The sequence below is a fragment of the Phaethon aethereus genome, assembly GCF_964289735.1.
Source record: "Phaethon aethereus genome assembly, chromosome: 2".
Classification (NCBI taxonomy): Eukaryota; Metazoa; Chordata; class Aves; order Phaethontiformes; family Phaethontidae; genus Phaethon; species Phaethon aethereus.
This window is the reverse complement of record NC_138582.1, coordinates 150,276,749-150,295,239: the sequence shown is the minus strand read 5'-3', so window position 1 is coordinate 150,295,239 and position 18,491 is coordinate 150,276,749. Positions and strand designations below refer to the sequence as shown.

General features: G+C 37.4%; 1 protein-coding gene across 1 annotated transcript in view; it reads right to left on the bottom strand.

The window, feature by feature from the left end:
* Nucleotides 1-18,491, bottom strand: part of PLXDC2 (plexin domain containing 2) — a gene marked incomplete at both ends in the record, with an annotated part of 276,012 nt that overhangs the window by 65,292 nt on the left and 192,229 nt on the right. The window contains 2 exons of the mRNA XM_082015339.1: nucleotides 5,737-5,855; nucleotides 8,776-8,898. Coding sequence (XP_081871465.1) covers nucleotides 5,737-5,855; nucleotides 8,776-8,898 — 242 coding nt within the window. The remainder of the gene's footprint in view (nucleotides 1-5,736; nucleotides 5,856-8,775; nucleotides 8,899-18,491) is intronic.

Here is an 18,491-nt window from a genome sequence, read left to right as displayed (position 1 = left end):
AATCTTATATTAACTATCAAAGAAACCGTCTTAAAAGATTTTGAGGAGGACACTCTAAAGAAGCTATTGAAAATCAAGTTAGAAAAAGCACTGATGAGAAGGATGCAATGATTATTTCTCTTCCAAGTTAGAGAGGAAACACAGCAGTTGAAAAAAGAAATCAGTTTCATGGACACAAAATGTAGTTGGAATTGGAATTATGAGGTGTGTGACCAAAAAAATATGCTGGCAAAATTGGCAGCTCAAGGCACAAATTACATCTGATACATGAAAAGAATTATACTCATTTTTACACGTGAGTGCAAACCAGGAGAAGTTGAGTAGTCTCCTTAACTTTAAGTCTAGTGCGGTATCACATGTTTTTTCTGAATTTGTGAGTAATTGAACATTTTGAATCTTTCCCTCAAAAATTATGCTAACAGCAAACTAATTTCTCTTTTTTTTTTTTTTTCCAGGAAGGAGTGATGGATTCTCACATTACAAATGCCACAAGTTGTTTGTTTGTTTGTTTGTTTGTTTTATAAATTTATTTTCAGTACAACTTTGTTCAGAGCTTGAAATTCACTTTCAGTTTCACTATTTAATAAAAGTTATGACTGAATCAGCGATATCTGGTACTAAAATAGGACACAGTAGCCAAGTTGAACAGAAAATACAAACAAAAACTTCATCAGAAATTAGAAAATTTTGGAGCAGAAATATTTCAGATCTACTGATTTGCCAAAAATCCTGCAGGTGTCCACTGTGTTTTGCTGGGCATTCTAGCAAGAATGAAGAACTTGCAGAATCATTTTCTAAAAGTAGTATGAACGCTGTAGTAGGGTCCAGTCTAACAGACTGGCAGCTTTAAGAAGCAGCTGAAATTTTGGATATGTATTTTAGAAACAGCGAAGTGTTTTTGTAAGGTGAGGAAATAATAAATTAAGTTAGTATAGCCAGCTCTTCACACTGAGGTACAGCCTGTGTCAAAATTAGGCATACAGACAGCAATGCAGTCAAAGTAGAAGGGAATCCACGACCCAGGAAAACTCTTTTCTGCTCTTGAAAAACTACAGTTCAAAACTGACTGAAAGAAAAGAGCTAGAGTATGCTGCAAAATAATAATTAGGAACACAATAGTACTTATATAGGGTTTTCATTGCCAGTTTCCTAAATAGTTATTAATTACTCTACAGGCCAAACTGCAGGAAACTTAATCGGGAATTTTAAGTTGCATAAACTGATCACGTCACAAAATCAAAATATTGTTTCCATGTTAGTATTTTTATATTAATAACAGAGGCAAAGAAATGTCAGGAATGTATTAATGTAGGCAGAATATCCATGAAGACTGTTGGGTTTTTTTTTTTTAGTTTTCAGGAAACAATCACAGGGTTTGTAGTCTTGTTACTGAAAACAGAGTATTTTCCATCATGCATAGCAGAAGCATCAATTTTATCTAACTGCTAGTACTTAATCAGTTCCACTCAGTTCTGCCTCTTTTCACAGTAGAAACAAATTCTGCTAGAAATCTCTTTCAGAATTATTTTCCAACTTCACATATCAGGCAATTTGAACAAGCATTTAAACTTTAATAATGGTTCCTGGATGACTACATAAATAGAGAGTTGTTACTATTTAAATAAACAAAGGAAGCCTTCAAGTCAATGAAATTAAGAAAAATATCCTAAACCATTAACAAAGCCCTTGGTATCTTTGCCTAACTTGTCTGGTATTAATCACAGACAGAAAAAGAAGCCAAATGTTACACTAAGGAACATTATCTATAAGCACTGACAGGAAAAGACTGTATAGAATAGTTATTTTGTTTGAAAAGAAGTAAAGCTCTTGAGAATTGAAGTTCTGTGAAATTTAGAACTTCATATAGTTGAAATTTAGAACTTCATATAGTAGAAAAATAAGAATTGAGTATTCACTACTAATACATTAAAAAGTATGTCTTTGCAGAAAACTTTATTATTATATTCTGTTGTCTAGTTTGCACTGTAATGTACTGCATACCTAGTAGAGGTGCACCAGTAAAATTTTCCTGCCAGCTGACGTTTCACAGAATCACAGAATGGTAGGGGTTGCAAGCGACCTCTGAAGATCATCTGGTCCAACCCCCCTGCCAAGGCAGGATCACCTAGGGCAGGTTGCACAGGAACGCGTCTAGTCGGGTTTTGAAGGTCTTCAGAGAAGGAGACTCCACAACCTCTCTGGGCAGCCTGTTCCAGTGCTCCACCACCCACACAGTAAAGAAGTTTTCCTCATGTTGAGGTGGAACTTCCTGTGCTGCAGTTTATGCCCATTGCCCCTTGTCCTATCACTGGGCACTACTGAGAAGAGACTGGCTCCATCCTTCTGAGAGGATTTCCTCTTTTTCAGTATGTTTCCTGACATATTGACTATTTCCCAGAACACTAAAAGTTGGTGTAAGCAAAGTGATATTTAAATTGGAAGGTGTATGCACTGTAAACAAACTAGATTGGTAAAGAAACAAATATCTGACTTGCTGTAGGACCTTGCTATCTTCCAAATGGTTATTACATTTTGAACACTTGTCTGTATAGCTCCTTCCTCATTAACTCTTCTGAAAGATGTTCCGATGTCTCCAGATTTTACTATCCTGGTGGATCAGCTCCTTTTCTAAATTTTTATTTTTTTCAGAATTTATTCTGGATTTTGGATAACAAGTGTGCTTTGTAGACTGCTTCCTACTGGGCAAACAAGAGAACACAGAAGATTGCTCAGAACAGCTCCTCTGATACTCAGCAAACCCCAGCCAAGATCCTGCCTTGGTGGTCAACACCAGGTTTATGAGGTAGCAAACGTGATGAGGGAGCAGGAAGGATATGAAAATGGTTTGAATAAATAGGAAATAAAAGGTAAAATTCACATGAATTGCTTTAGACATAAAAGACCCTATTTGTAGCTCCCTTAAATGTTGTAACCAAAGTTATTTTAAAAGTGGATTCTTCAAGATAAACTGCTGGTGTCACTAATACAGAGTCCCTGTGGGATGCTTTACAAAGTTACTCGCAACCTCTCTGCTGCATTTCTTACATGGAATTACAGCTTGGAGACTTTCAATGACAATGCAATAAAGACCTTGCAGATTTGCTATACATTACTGTCATTTTTTATGAACTCTGATGATAAAATAAAATGGCACCAAAAAGACAGTAGGAATCTCATTGTGCAACTTTTACTCAGGCTAGTGAGCACTCACACAAGTAATCTTACTTGAGTTAATGGGGTTCTTGACAACACGACTCACCAACAAAAGAAATGGTCCCAGAAGGAAGGAATTCCTCAGAAAGCAATGGATTCAGCACCAGAAAGTAAATCAATTCCTAGCATGACTTATAAGCACTACAGTCAAGTTTAAGTTTACAAGTGTCTCAGTTTTTATTTTCAGACAACTTGTGTCTGATCATTGACTGGAAATTTTGTTCAATTTTCATCATTTAGGTGAGAAGTTGAGGTAGTTTTAATGGAGTAAGACATGCTGCAAATAAAGAGTGTAGTCTTCTGGAAATCTCAGCCTCCAAATCCATTATTCCCCAAGCCATTACCAATGGAATACACTAGTTGTAACATTCTAATATTTTACAAGAATCTTTTGTCAAAAGATTTACAGAACACTGCTATGTTACTATTATCACTTTTCAAAGTCTCTTTCCTTAACTATGTGCAACAGTTCTAAAGCGATGTTTGGTAACTCCATTCAGGACAAGAATAACACATGACAGGGGATTTGAAAGATTCAGTAGTGGAAAAAATGTGAATTATCCTATTTGTAAATTCCAATTCTTTCTATCTCAGGATTAATGAATAGAAGGTTAATAACTGCCCCACAAAAGCACTGTGGTTCTGGAGGAAGCTCCCAGTGGTGCAGTGAGAGCAAGCAGCCTACGATGAGTTATCGTAGCATAAAACTTGTTTATCCACAGGTTAAAGGACATAGTTGCATGCAATTCTAGGGAACCACATGTCATTAATAAGGTGGCCCATTTCCTCCTGTCTTCCTAAATGAATAAAGATTTCCACTGCCTGGCATTCTGCATCATGGTTTACATTCATGCAAAATGAATGCAAGATACTATCAATTTAGAGCAACTGCTTCTATCACCCATATTATATTCATTTTGCACAGGGCTGGACAGTAACAGACAGGGCAGAGCATCTCATAACTCAGAATAGTAGTCACCTGAAAATGTCACCATTTTAAAGTCAGAATGCATTTATAATTCTTGCCAAATTTATCTTAAAATTACAAATTGAAGTAGCGTCCCTTCCCACTCCTCTGGGTCTTGAAGGCAGAAACTTTTCTACAGTCTTCAAAAAGGTTGCTTTTTCTTTGAAAAGGTTTCAACAACAGGAGATAAACAAAGCTTTGAATCACACTCCTTTGGTCAAGCACAGGCTCCATTGGGCTAAGCAGAGCAAAGCTTTCATGAAACTGGAGTCAAAATGCAAATAAACTCCCATTTCCATAGATTAAGACTACTAACCTGTACATAACATTCAGAAACAGAGCCAAAGCAGACTTGCATGTCGTTTATAAGATAAGGAAAGCCAGGTACGTGGGCATATCAGAAGTTTTTTGTGTCTACAGAAATAATCCAGTAAGAGTATCCTTGCAAATAATCCTGTTTGCAAGGTGCAAAGATATCTATCTTAGTGAATATATGACTGCTGCGAGTCGAATAACCCTCACTAGCTTTCTAATGAAGGGGAGAGAAGTACTATTATTTCTGCTTCATTCAGGTGCATGGCTTCAACACAGGCATGAAAAATGAGCCTGAACACTTACAACTGGTCTGTAGCAGAGAGAGACAACAACCCAGATTTCGCCAAGTCTGGACAATCAGTCATACCACTGATTACAATTTTTTAATATAAGGAGGATTAACAGAACGATGTACCTCTTGAAGAGAAATTCACATTTCGCATGATAAAACAAGATTAAAATAACCAAAAAAAGAAAGAAATTGTTCTTTGCCCCTAGAGACTTGAGATTATCTATTTTATGATTCTTGTTTGCATGAAATTCAACTGGAGGTATAGCCTCTAGGCTATGCCTCCAGGACTCTAGCAATAACAGCAAGAAAAAAAAATCTAAAGTAGCAATCGAAATTCTACAACACTAGAAAAAGCAGAAGAGCCCAGCCAAGACAACAACATATTGGTGCTATGAAGGCAAACCAAACGGCCTCTATCTAACAAGTGTTATCACTGAATAGATGGAGAACCTCACAAAGCTAGAGATACAAACTAGTTATTTCTTATTTGAAATACATGAACTTTGAAATACGTCAGTTACCAAGAAATGATAGCTGTAGGGAAAAGGTGACCTTTTAATACTGACCATTGATTATGGACTATTTTCAAACAGGACCAAATTAGGTTAACTAATTGAGCAAATTAGAATCTACCTTTCAAAATCCACGAGGAATTTACTGAACAATCAAGAATTTACTAAACAATGAACACATAAATACACCCAAAGATGGTCATTTGAAAACCAGGAGTAGCTCATTTGAGCCATGTTGATGGTTTTCAAGTCCACCACATGAATATCACTTTTTCAATAAAACGTAATTTTCAGCAAAATAGTGACTTCATAAGAAATATAATGAAATTATTTTATATAGCTGAGCTTTCAAATATCCCCCCCAAGAATGTAGGGAAATTCCTGGCAAGTATAAAGTAATTTGTCTAATTAAATGACAATTTGCAGACCCAACTTACTTCTTTGTAGCCGAAAATGATACGCCCATCATTGAGAAGGGTGGCCTGAAAAGTGAAACTGCCCAGGTTGTAATTATCCTGCAGATGTACATGGTCCCACTGGACAACTAGTGCTGTGCCTGTGAACCCCAGAGTGGGAGTAGAGAGGCAAAGGGAAGAAAAAAATGTGAGAAAAATATTAACTGACTGTAGAAAAAGTACTTAACTGCAGTTACTTGAAACAAGAAGAGTGATTTGTCTCTTTTTAGCAACTTTCATCCCTGTATCTTGAAATGTCAATGATATTACAAACACAAGTTGCAACTGAAATCCTCTTAAAGGTAGACACCACAGTGCCACAAATGACTACCTCAACTAGTCACTCAAAAATGCTAAACCAAGAGTGGTCAAGTAACTTGTTTGAAATTGCACAAGGAGTCAACAATCACTAAATGTAGAATCCAGCACTCAGAGTTCAGGTGTGCTGCCACAACCACTGCACTGCAGTGGCTTTTTTTACACTATATATATATATATATATATACACCCTGATGACTTTGAAATATGAAGTGCTAATAGCATTGCCTGTTCAGTAAAAGTTATTATTTGAGGGATTCAGATTCTTCCATTAACTATGCATTAATATAAATAGCATTAATATTTTTCCACACGGTGCAAGCCCTTGCTGAGGTTCTGCAAGTTGAAAAATATTAGGTGTTGGCAATAAATAAATGTAGTTTAAATTAAAACCTCTAAGAATTCATAGACAGGGTAAATATTGAGTCTGGTGTGCAGAGATTTAGTTGCAAGAGGCTCATTAATATTCATGCGAACTCTCTGGCTGTATATCCACTTACTGCACTAAAAATGTACCCCAAGTGACTTGCAGACCCTGTGAGCGTGTTTTACAGATGTTGAGGGTTATAGACACATTCAAGCAGCTTGGCTGAAAGACACTTATCATCAAAACTGTGTTTACTGAAAATTACTTTTTCATCTTTACATGCCTTCCTCAACATACTCTTTGGCACTAATGGGAGTTATGTGCTTTGATTTACAGCACTTTAATTTCATTTCTTCCTGGAGTGTTCAAGGTGGGTCAGCATGCGTCCAGCTCAATGCATTTTTGATATATCCTTGAAACATCTTTTGTCACAGATCTTCTATGCTGTAACTTTCATTAACACATCTTGGCAGGGTATGTCACAAAACTATGAGCATGTAAATTTTTGGTGCATACACCAAAGTCCACCACATTATAGTCCCATGTGTCTTTCATGAGTCTAGTACATGCTCATTAATTGTGCACACAGTGTATGTTTCCTTCTGTCACCGCATTCATTAACTGCTTTCTGAATATTTATTTGACTGTATTAAATTTAAAGTAATTTAAAGGGATTTTTAAAACTATTGGAGCAAAAATAGCCAGAACTACTTATAGTCAGTCTTTGAGTACCTCAGATATATGTGCATCTCAGAACCCCAAGATAAAGTGGAAGTCAGCTGCCTCCAAAAGAGTCTTCTCATTCCCAGGGCCTTTATGTAGATTCATGTGTACGTAAGTTCCTTAGAGTTAGCTCCATGAGTGAGATTTGGATGGGTGACCACACTCTGTGCTTGCTCACTACAGATGCTGCTCTAAAGCATCACACTTAACCCAGAGGGATAAAACAAGGATGAATAGAAATAAGGAGCTGAAGACACAATTTGCTCAGTTCCTTTTTATTTGGGGTAAGATAGAAAATTCTTTGTCCTAAAGCACACGCGGTCCAAAAGATCATCAATGTCATGAAGAGGGATCCAAAATCGCAAAGAAGTATTCAACCTTGTCATGAAAGCAATGTGATGCAGCCTGATACACCTGGTATGAAGACTGGAAGTCAGGAATACAGTAAGAATTAGTAATGTCTTCCCCAGAATCCTCAGATTCTTTCAGGAAAGATGACAAATCTTGGCCCATAATGTCAAATAATTTATGAAATGAAAATAACATTTGTCTCTGTTTGAAAGTTCTCCATGCAAGGAGTAGGATTTTCTCATGTCAGTCTATTTTATTGGATTTTTAAGAAATAAACGCTGCAAGTAATGACTAGATTGAAAGGAAAGGTTATGACTAGCTGCAAAGGTTATAGGATACATTTTGATCCCTGATCTAAAGAATAAAAATTAACACAACTGGTTAGAAATGTAACATATTTTTTGGACATGTTCATAGTTTGGGCTTAAATTCACTATGAATAAACATACATAGAATGGCACAGGTTTATCCAGGAAGATTTAAAACAATCATAGACCTTATCATATTAATTAAGTCATGATACTAAACTCTTTAAGTTTTAAATTCAGAATAGACAGTTACTGCTATTGTCTTTGATCACTAAAGGCCCTAGTTAAGGCACCAGAGGCCTTTTAATCATACAGGTTATGCTTTCAAAATATGGATTATAACTGACTTCATGAGACAAATATCCACACATTCAAGGCCTTTGAAATATCTCACAGAGCTTCAAGTATAACACTGCAGTTTGCCTTTTACCCTTTCAATCTTTTGTACAAGGGACTGTTGAGAACTTGTGGTGTAGATGAGTGTATTGGATTCCAATTCTGGGACTCCATGCACACTTACTCATTGACAAGTTTATTAACCTCATACCTGCCCTGCTACTGTGTATTCTTGCTATTGCATTCCACAAATGCTATCTTAATTTTAGCTAGTGGGTGGACAGTATTTACTATATATATTTTGAAGTTACAGGAACTTGCACTTTTATACAAGCCAGATTTTTCCTTTTAAAACATAAATATATTGCTAGTTTGCGTTTAGGTAATTTAATATCCAGAAGATATGTGTCCAATTAGGAAAAAAGCATTAATGACTTTTTAACCATGTTCTAAATTAAGAACTGTTTGTGGATGTCTAGCCACATGCTTTATACTGCCTGTGAGTTAAAAAAAAAGAAAAAAATTAAAAAATCTTAATTTTTTCCTTCAAAAACAGTTAGGAAAATATGAAGAGCCAAGGGACACAGACACATTCATTTATGAAGGACTACTACATACCATTATCAAAGTATCTGACTGTTGAATTTCTTGACACACTGGGGTCAAAATTTGCCATTAAGGGTGCAATATATTGTGTAGCTGTTAGCATTCGATGCACAACTTCTCCAGTATATATGAAACCTACAATAAAAAAAAAAATTGAGACCATTTCAGCAACTCCTGAAAAGATTTAATAGAATGGCAGGTTGAACTAGGCATTTGTCCATAACTCCAGCTATGGACAAAATAAAGATATGTGGCATTATCAAAATGATCCCTCTACCACCATGCATATTCCATAGTGCTTTCTATCCCTTCCAAAAATCTGCAATTTGTTTTGCTTTTGCAAACTGTTACCTCTTCAAAAGTTAGTCTATCCCTTTTTCACATTTCTAGATTCACAGAGTAAGAGACTATTTCAGACAATAAGAGGTGACAATAAGAGGTAATAAAAAAAAAGTCAGATGAAGAACAAAACAGATAGGATTTTTGCATGATTATAAACCAAGCAGCATTTCTGCTACATTCTCTGCAGTGTCCGACCTCACTAGTTTATCCTATTTATCCCTGAGTTCACAGTACTCCTCAGACAAATAGTGGGCTTCTTCCCTCAGAAGTGCTCACCCAACACCTCTTACTGGTTTGGAGCTGGAGATCTTCCTTCAAGGAAGAACAGTCATGTATGGTGAATACAGTAATGCTGCAGTTTTCTTCAAAGCAAAATGTGTATTTTAATGGCAGGAAACCTCTGCCATTTTAAACAATAAATGGTTCACAGATAAACCTGTATTGTTTATGTTTGCCAACTCCACTTCAACTGACTAACTGGACTAATTTCTTTAGATGCCCCAACCTAAAGCCTGACTTAAAAACACACAGCGGCCTAGAGTGAGTCTTTTCTTAAGTTTTATTTTAGCTTTTGCCTTGCTGGTCAAAACAGACAAACTTTAAGTTGATTTGAGCTACAGATACATCTTCAAAACTAAGGTTTGCATATTACTTGTCCTTTTGAAGTGTTTACCAGATGGTGCCTTATGCCGAAGTGTTTGCTTTTTCTCCTTCAATGATTTAATGAAGTATATTCCAACAGCAAACACCCCAATAACAACAAGAATATTAGAGTTGTCTGAAAATTTTCTAACAGAAAAAATTCTATTTGGAAGATGTCTCACAGAAACTCAATTCTTTACTAGCAAATGATAGTATCCACTGCAACAGTATTTATGCTGGTTTGTGTTTTCTTCTCCTTCCTCAGTCATAGTGACAGTCTCTCTTCCTCCACAACACCTTTTCCTGTCAAGCTCAAGAGGTCCTTTCTTCTCACATTTAGTATCATTGCAATACAACACACGATGAAGCATATAAATCTATCCCTAAAACCCCCAAATTTGTGAAATTCCAGAACTAAACACAAACCTGAACAACTGGAATTACCCTCAAGGTAGAAATACCATTTTCCAGCCAACTCCAGTTAATATATGATAATAAAAAACTATTAGGGTGCAATCTCACTTTCTTAACAACAGTATCTCCATCCTAACCCCTGTGAGGTGAGAGAGGTTTGTTAAAAGGCTTGTTTGATATGATAGAGGAAATCTCTGAGAGCATGAAAAAAAAGTAAGTTTCTGGAGTGCTTTAGGCATCCTACTCCTATCCTCTCCTGAAACACATTGTTAAATGCTTGCTAACTGTTCACAGAACTAGTTCCAGAAATCATAAGATGCTAAAAACAATCAAAAAAGGTGGTTCTTTGGAGTCATTCTCCTGCATGGCTGCTAGCAGTTAAGATCAAGTACCATGAAGTCAACTCAGGTGGTGATAGGAGACCTAAGAAAAAGCCAGGTGTGGAGAAAATACAACAAAAGATTCAGCTGGAAACATTTGGCATTGACAAAGGGGTGAGCTAGGAACATAGCTGTCTTTGCTTCATTTAAAACACACCTATGTATTCAAATGATACAGTATTTTAATATCTGGACACCTTCTAACTACTAAATTAACTTTTAGGACTAAATTACAACTGCCTTTTTTTTGGCAGGGGAGGGAGAATCTTTCAGTTAAATATATAAATACCACTTTTCTCTTTTGCTAATTGGTAGGGAGAGAGAAACACCAATTAAAAAACAATCTGCCCAAACATATTTACAAGTCCTGTAGAAACCTGAACTTTTGGAATATACAATTGTGGCTGTAATTTTACCCTATTACTCATCATTTTAGGATAGCCAACAGTCCTGCCAAACTATAGTCCCTGAAATGCATTTTTGTTATTTCCTATGTATTGCTGTCTGCTTCTAAAATGTCATTCCCTTGAGAAGTATTCCTTCATGCTTATGCAGGCATTTTAAATACATATAATTTCACAGAATATTTGTGCCACTTATTATCCCTATGGTCATGTGCACCCATATTTTAACACAATCTTGGGTAGATCTATAACCTTGAAACCATTCCTCAAAAATATTTTGAAGACAATATAAATAAAACCTTTGTATCCATATTCATGTATTACGATTAGCCTTAATACTTCAGTACTTATTCATCCCTTGCACAAAGGTCCTATCTTTATACAGTTTCCCTTTTATGCTTTCATCCCATTTACAGTATAAATGTCACCATTATAACTAATAATGAGGCAGATACAATAGGAAAAGAAAGGACTTAATTGTGCTGGAACACATAGCTAAGTAAATCAGCCCAGGTAATTAGTAACCACAGAGCGTATTTCCAAGTGTTTGCCGGATGCAGCTTTACTTTAGACAAAAATGGAAAGCAGGAGGTGGATGATAGCTGGGAAGCAGGCAAGCCTTGCATGAAGATCATTCTAATGAGAACTCCAGGCATGTGTTGGAACAACTCGAAAAGAAACACAAAGTCATTTCAAATCATCCCAGAGATTCAAAGGCTGAAGCCACTGTTGAGCATGGACATTTTATTATTGCCACTACAACTTAAAGAAAGCAGCAAATGTAAAACTAACTTATTCCTGAATGGACTTCCGCAGAAAATTGGCTTATACTATCTGTGACCTAATTTTCTGACAGTGGTAAATGCCCATGGTTGATTCATTTAGTCAAGAAAGAATTTTTCAGACCTGCAATTTCCTGAACCACTTAATCTCTCCTTTGTGGGAGGGGCTGGTAGAGTTCTTTTCCAAAACTCTCTAAAAGTACTATACCTAGAAGCATAATATGCTCCTAAATACTGGAATGAACACAAATAGGACAGAGTGCTCAGCATTTTCTAGGTTTTATATGTACAGATAAATCTAACTAAAACTAAGGATGAACTAATACTAAAGCCACTTGTAAATCAAGGAGGCTATACTCCTAGTCCTCATAGTGTACAAATGCACACTCACACAGAGGGGAAAACTATATATATATAACCACTTAAATATGAAAGCACACTTCCATTTGATGCAGGACCCTGGCAATATCCATTCCAAAATATGATCCATATCTGTTGCATTTTATCAGATTTACATATAAGATTTAACATACAAGATTAGAACAAGCTGCACATAAGCTTTCTGTGGTTTCTTTTCCCGACTGCTATCTGTGCAGAAACTCAGTACCACTTAGAAAGTGTTTCGACAATGTTTGCCAAGTGTGCAGAATAACAGAATACAGGTTCAAAGCAGCACGGGCAATAAGTGCTTTGAAGTTGCTGTCATGGGTCTATAAAGATATGATAGAATATGGGATATGCAGGCAAATTGAAAATGAAACATGTAGGTTGGTAACTATCTTCTCCCTTCTAAGACCCTGCATAACAAGTTACATAAACCTGAGCCTGATTTTATGTATGATGAATGCTAAGTGTAATAACAGTTTATCTGAATTAGAACAAAAAACATTTCAGCTTATAATTTCAAGTGTGAATTATTTTTAAATATCTGAAAAAATTATCATATCTTAAAAGCATCATACTGAATATAGGATATAAATGAATTAAACTTCTAGGTGCTTGTGCTAGTTTTGGTTGGGATAAAGTTAGTTATCTTCTTAGTAGCTAGTATGGGGCTGTGTTTTGGATTTATGCTGGAAGCAGTGTTGATAACACAGGGATGCTTTCGTTACTGCTGAGCAGTGCTTACACAGAGTCAAGGCCCTTTCTGACTCTCACACCACCCCACCAGCTAGAAGGCTGGGGGTGCACAAGAAGCTGGGAGAGGACACAGCTGGGACAGCTGACCCAAACTTACCAAAGGGATACTCCATACCATATGATGTCATGCTTAGCATATAAAGCTGGGGGAAGAAGAAAGAAGAAGGGAACATTTTGACTTATGGTGTTTGTCTTTCCAAGTAATCATTACAGGTGATGAAGTCCTGCTTTCCTGGAGATGAACACCTGTGTGCCAATGGGAAGCAGTGAATGAACTGCTTGTTTTGCTTTGCTTGCACGTGCAGTTTTTGCTTTACCAATTAAACTGTCTTTATCTTAACCCATGAGTTTTCTCACTTTTACTCTTCTGATTCTCTCCCCCATCCCACTGGGAGGGAGTGAGCGAGTGGCTGTGTGGCGCTTAGTTGCTGACTGGGGTCAAACCACAACAGTTTGATCCATTTTGAGAATACATAATTTAGATGCTCAGTACTTCTTCAAAGCTATTATGACAATTCACCCTTTACCTATGTGGTGGGTTGACCTTTGAGAGTTGCCACATGCCCACCCAGCTGCTCTCAGTCCCCTTCCTCAACAGGACAGGGGGACGAAATAAGATGAAAATAGTTGTGGGTCCAGAAATAGGCAGGGAGTATGCTAGCCAGTTACTGTCATGGGCAAAACAGAACTGACTTTGGGAAAATTAATTTAATTAATTGCCAGATAAAAGAGATTTGGATAGTAAGAAACAAAGACATATTAAACCACCTTTTTCCCATACCTCCCTTCTTCCCAGGCTTAACATCACTCCTTCATTTCTGACCCCTCTACCTCCTCCCCCCAAATGAGCCGTGCAGCGATGGGGAATGTGGGTTACAGTCAGTTCATAACACTTTGTCTCTGTCGCTCCTTCCTCCTCACATTTTTCCTTGCTCCAGTGTAGGTTCTTCCCATCAGCTGCAGTCCTTCAGGATAAACTTGCTCCAGCATGAGTCCTCCACAGGCTATGGTTCCTTCTGTACATTTCCACACTTCCAGTGTGGGGTCCTCCACAGGCTGCAGCATGGATAGCTGCTTCAGCATGGGCTCTTCCACGGGCTGCAGGAAAACACGTGCTCCAGCCTGGTCTTGTCCACATATGCTTCAGTGCCTGGATGACCTCATCCCCCTCCTTCTCTCACTTTGGTGTTCACAGAGTTGTTTCTCATGCTTTTTCCCCTCACTCTTGACCCTGCTGTGCAACTTTTTTTTAATCCTTTCTTAAATGTTTTCCCAAAGATGCCACCAGCTTGGCTGATGGGCTCAGCTGTGTCCTGTAGTGGGTCCATTGGAGCCAGCTGGATCCATTTCTGTCTGACATGGGGTAGCCCCTCACCTCCTTCTATAGAGGCAGCCACCCCACCACCAAAATCTTGCCACAGACCCTTAATACAACCTAAGATTTAACCTAATAAAGTGTTTTATATATTACTTATTTCATATTTTATATATCAACTATATTACCTAACATGCAACAATAACATTATTTACCTGAATGACTGGAATTTCTAGTACCTTGTTAAGAGGTTTTCTTTATTTTTAGATTACTGATTTTCTACTAGATGATAGGTGGAAAGTTGCAACTGAAACAGCGCACTTGATGTACCAGTCTTACCCTGAGCAATTGCTAGCTCTTGCCCAGGTCAGGTTGCTCCCACTGTATAATAGCTATTGTCTTCTAAAAAGGCAAAAATCTTCTGGAAAAAAGAAAATTACCTAGAGAAAAAGAATCATTGTGTCTCCTGAAAAATAAAAAATTTAATGGTGCTAAATAACAGAAACGAAATAAGTTGATGTGGAATTACTCCTTCCAATAGCCACGACATTGCTTTCATAAAAAGCATATAACATTTTCCTTATTCTCCAAAACAATCTTTATTGGAAATAAACATCTGAAACAATAATTCTTTCAACCTGAAATACCAAACAACACATTTGACAAGAATAGAAATTGCCTCGAAACACTTTGTATAGCTGCCAATAAGCAGTTTGACACAGACCTCAGAAAAACCTGTAATTATCTTTCCCTTCTTTTCATAGTTCTGAAGAATTTGAGAACTTTATACTGAATGGCAGATAAGTTCCACCAAAGCTCCATAAACCAACTGTACCATCAGGTGGTTTTGCCATTATGGTACAAGCTGGCTCATGTACCTTTTGTACAGCAGCAATTGTGTTTCAGGTACAGACATCAATATTGCTTTTATGATCTACAAAGCATGTGTGTTTTAAGGTAACTAACGGCTCCCTTTCAACATCAGCTGACGTTATCTGAAGTCTGTCAGGGAGTCCCCAGCGAAGGCTTTTTCTGCCATACAATGTGCCTGAAGACATTGACTCATAGGGAACAAAAGATACAACGTACATTTTTCTTGAGACAGCTTAGTTACACATCAGAGAAATGAAAAGACGATACTTGGAATTTAAGACCAAGTGACAAAGTATGCATTTAAAAAATCCCAAATGAACCGAGTGGTACAAAACCTGGAGCTCAAAACAATGACAAATCTAACCATCTCATACAAAATGCTAAATGTAGGAAGAAATAAGACTGCTTTGGAGAAAAAAAAGTTCCTTTTCTTATCAGGCAGATAATGTTAAGTAAAACCATATGTTAAAACCGTTAGTAACACAACAAGCTGAGGTTACTTAGCTGGAAAAGGAACTGCCTGCCAGCAGTGGCTGAACAACGAAAGGTTTTGCACGAGAGAGACCTTCCCCGGGCAAAGGCAGAGCTGCCATTCGAGTGCACAGTTCAGCGTGGGTTTACTCGAGCGCCCTTGCAGCATATAAACTAGAGGGGAAATAGCATAGCAGCTTCCAAAAAACGGAACCAGAGAAAAGTGGTTTCCCTAAGAGGGTAGACTCCAACCCAGATCACCCAAGGGAAAGCCTTGATTTCAGCTTGCATATTCACACACGCAACAAGCTTTGCAGAGATGTAACAACACACTTTCACACACACCCTGAAATATATTGTTGGACAGAGGAATAATTCCTTTAATTTCTCCCTGTTAATTGTCTTATGGAAACAGGGTGAGAGTACATGACTTCTGCTGCTCATTTTCCTTCAAAACACTCTGAAAACTGTTCGTGTAGCCAAAAGAGCAAAAATGCAGAGGAACTGGCAGGAGCTTCTCAGCTCTCTGGCTGCCTCTTTTTTGGTCTCAGCATAATCAAAGCTTTCTGAGAAGATCTGCCCTGGGGCATTTGGTAGTATCTCATATGACCCCAAAGCGAATTCAATGGGTAGCAGTGCTTTTACTTTGTCTTTACCGTTTTGGACTCAGCGCACTGCCCATTTTTGATGGAAACCAGACTAAGCACAAGTACGGTACTGTACAGATTAAGATTTGCCACAGTTTTCACAACTTTTCCCCCAACCCAGCAATTACATATTGTTGAAAGACTGACATAAAACGGGATATGTTATCTACCTCATCTGAGGATCTACTTCCCCATCAGTGATGAAGAAGGTAGTAGGAGAGAAATGATAAGAGATTTACCTTGTGATTTTTTAAAAAAACCACCATAACCAGCCGTGGGGCCAAAGAAGTGCCTGGTTTCTGTCAAGCAGAGTTCGGCATCACTGACCAAGACAAAGATAAGCTGCTCACAACTTAATGGGGGGTAAAAAAACCTCACTTCCTAAAACTGATTCATATGCCATCTTGATGTCTCCAGCTGCCAGAGATACTGTCTGGCCAAAGAAAAAAATTTGGAAAGTGAATAAAAAAATCCTTCCTCCGAGTTCTCCAGTTTGCTGACTGTGATTATTGGTAATGCAAAAAGGTGCATTCATTTCTCTTGTTAAATTACTATTTGCCAGGGCAGTAGGAAAAATAGACCAGAGGTAGGGACTAAGACATGAGAGTTTATACAAACATCCTGTAAGACTGAGGTTCTAATAGTAATTTCAAAAATTAAAATAATTATCAGACTTAGTACATCCTGAGAAAAATATTACTGTGTTTAATTCAGCCCAGCAAAATCTTGGCATATCTGCATGAGATTAGCCTTAAAGACCATTTCAGCAATTTCTGGATATTCGTATTTGTAAATAGAAAGCTGCAAATAAATTAAATAAGGAAATCAAAGTATAGTTTGTTGCTATTTGTAGCTAGGAAGCCCAGATTTAGGTATTGAAATAGGAGCTAGTGACACATATCTGCACCCTCTGTAAAGATTACTGGAGTATAGCAACAGCTTTGCCAAAGGCAGGAAGGGAACTGCAGCCTCTGCCCTCAGGGCCACCCCATGCTGTGTGTAATCTTGCCTCATAAGCTCAAACCGCTCCAATACCTTGGTCCAGAGCTATTAGTGAGCCCAGCTCAGGGGCCAAGGCCACAGACATCCCATCTAAGATCTCTTTTATTTGCCAGCCACATGCTAATATGTACCTACAAAAAGAAACCCCCAAACAAAAAGCAAACCACTAGAACCTTTCACTGTGTGAACAGATATTCCTTAATGCACTTCTTCTGTAGTAAGATGGTGAACACAGCTGTCATCTGAGAAAGCTATGGCCTCGTCTGCCTTCAGCACAACCAACCAAGCTTTCCCCAGTAGGAAGGTCAGAAAATTTGTGGTGTTGTTAATTAGGCAAATAAAACCACCATCTGAGATCAGTATAAGATAGAGAACACAAACATAACTGAAGAAGATACGCATTTGTGTTTTCAGTGTGTCACAAAATTCCAAATTGTTCTACCACTGGAAAATGCCACCTTTTAAGCAACTGATTCTCATGCAGTCAATTCCCTTCTAAAAGATTTTTGTAAACAAAGCCTTATTAAAAATTATCAAGTAATAAAATCCTGACATCCTTTTATTCATTAGCCATTCAAGAAAACTCATTTCAATTGCAGCACACAAAACAACTCATTTGCAAAAACCTCTGTTCTGATCAAACAAGAGAATACATTATGTTTTGTGCCACATGTAAATGAGACTATAGAAACTAGATTCCTCCTTATAAAAGACTCTTCCACACACACTAACACGTCTCCCTGCTCATCTCTTTCTTTTTAATAAAAATAATTGTTCTAAGTGGTAGGGAAAAACTCAGCCCTTTTGTTGCAGCTACTCTTCTCCAGGGTGATAAAATATTACTACTTCAGATGTACCTTCTCATTAGGTTAGAAGACATTTGTTTAGACTGACACTGTATAAACATGTTCTTGAAATAGTTATTATACCAGTTTAGTTCCACTCTTTTATTTAATTTACCTTAGTACAATTATAACCAACATCACATAAATTAATTGAGAATATTCAGACTAGCTCTCTAACCAGGAAATAGGTATTTGAGCTTTATCCACTGGTAAAATTCTCTCCCTGTCTGTAAAGTTGTCACATGTTTTTTCTATTTCAAAGTATATTGCCAAAATATTTTTCATCAATTTATGATCATATCTGACACCTCAAGTGGGAAAGGCCAGAGCTGCAAGTTTTCCCTTTGGTTGAAAGCCCAGCAGGATGCTACTTTTTTGTAATTATTTTAATTGGAGCTGCTGAGAACAGTTTCAAAATTTTGATTCGCATTATATTTTCAGGATGTTTCTTGTCTCCATCTCACTGTCTCT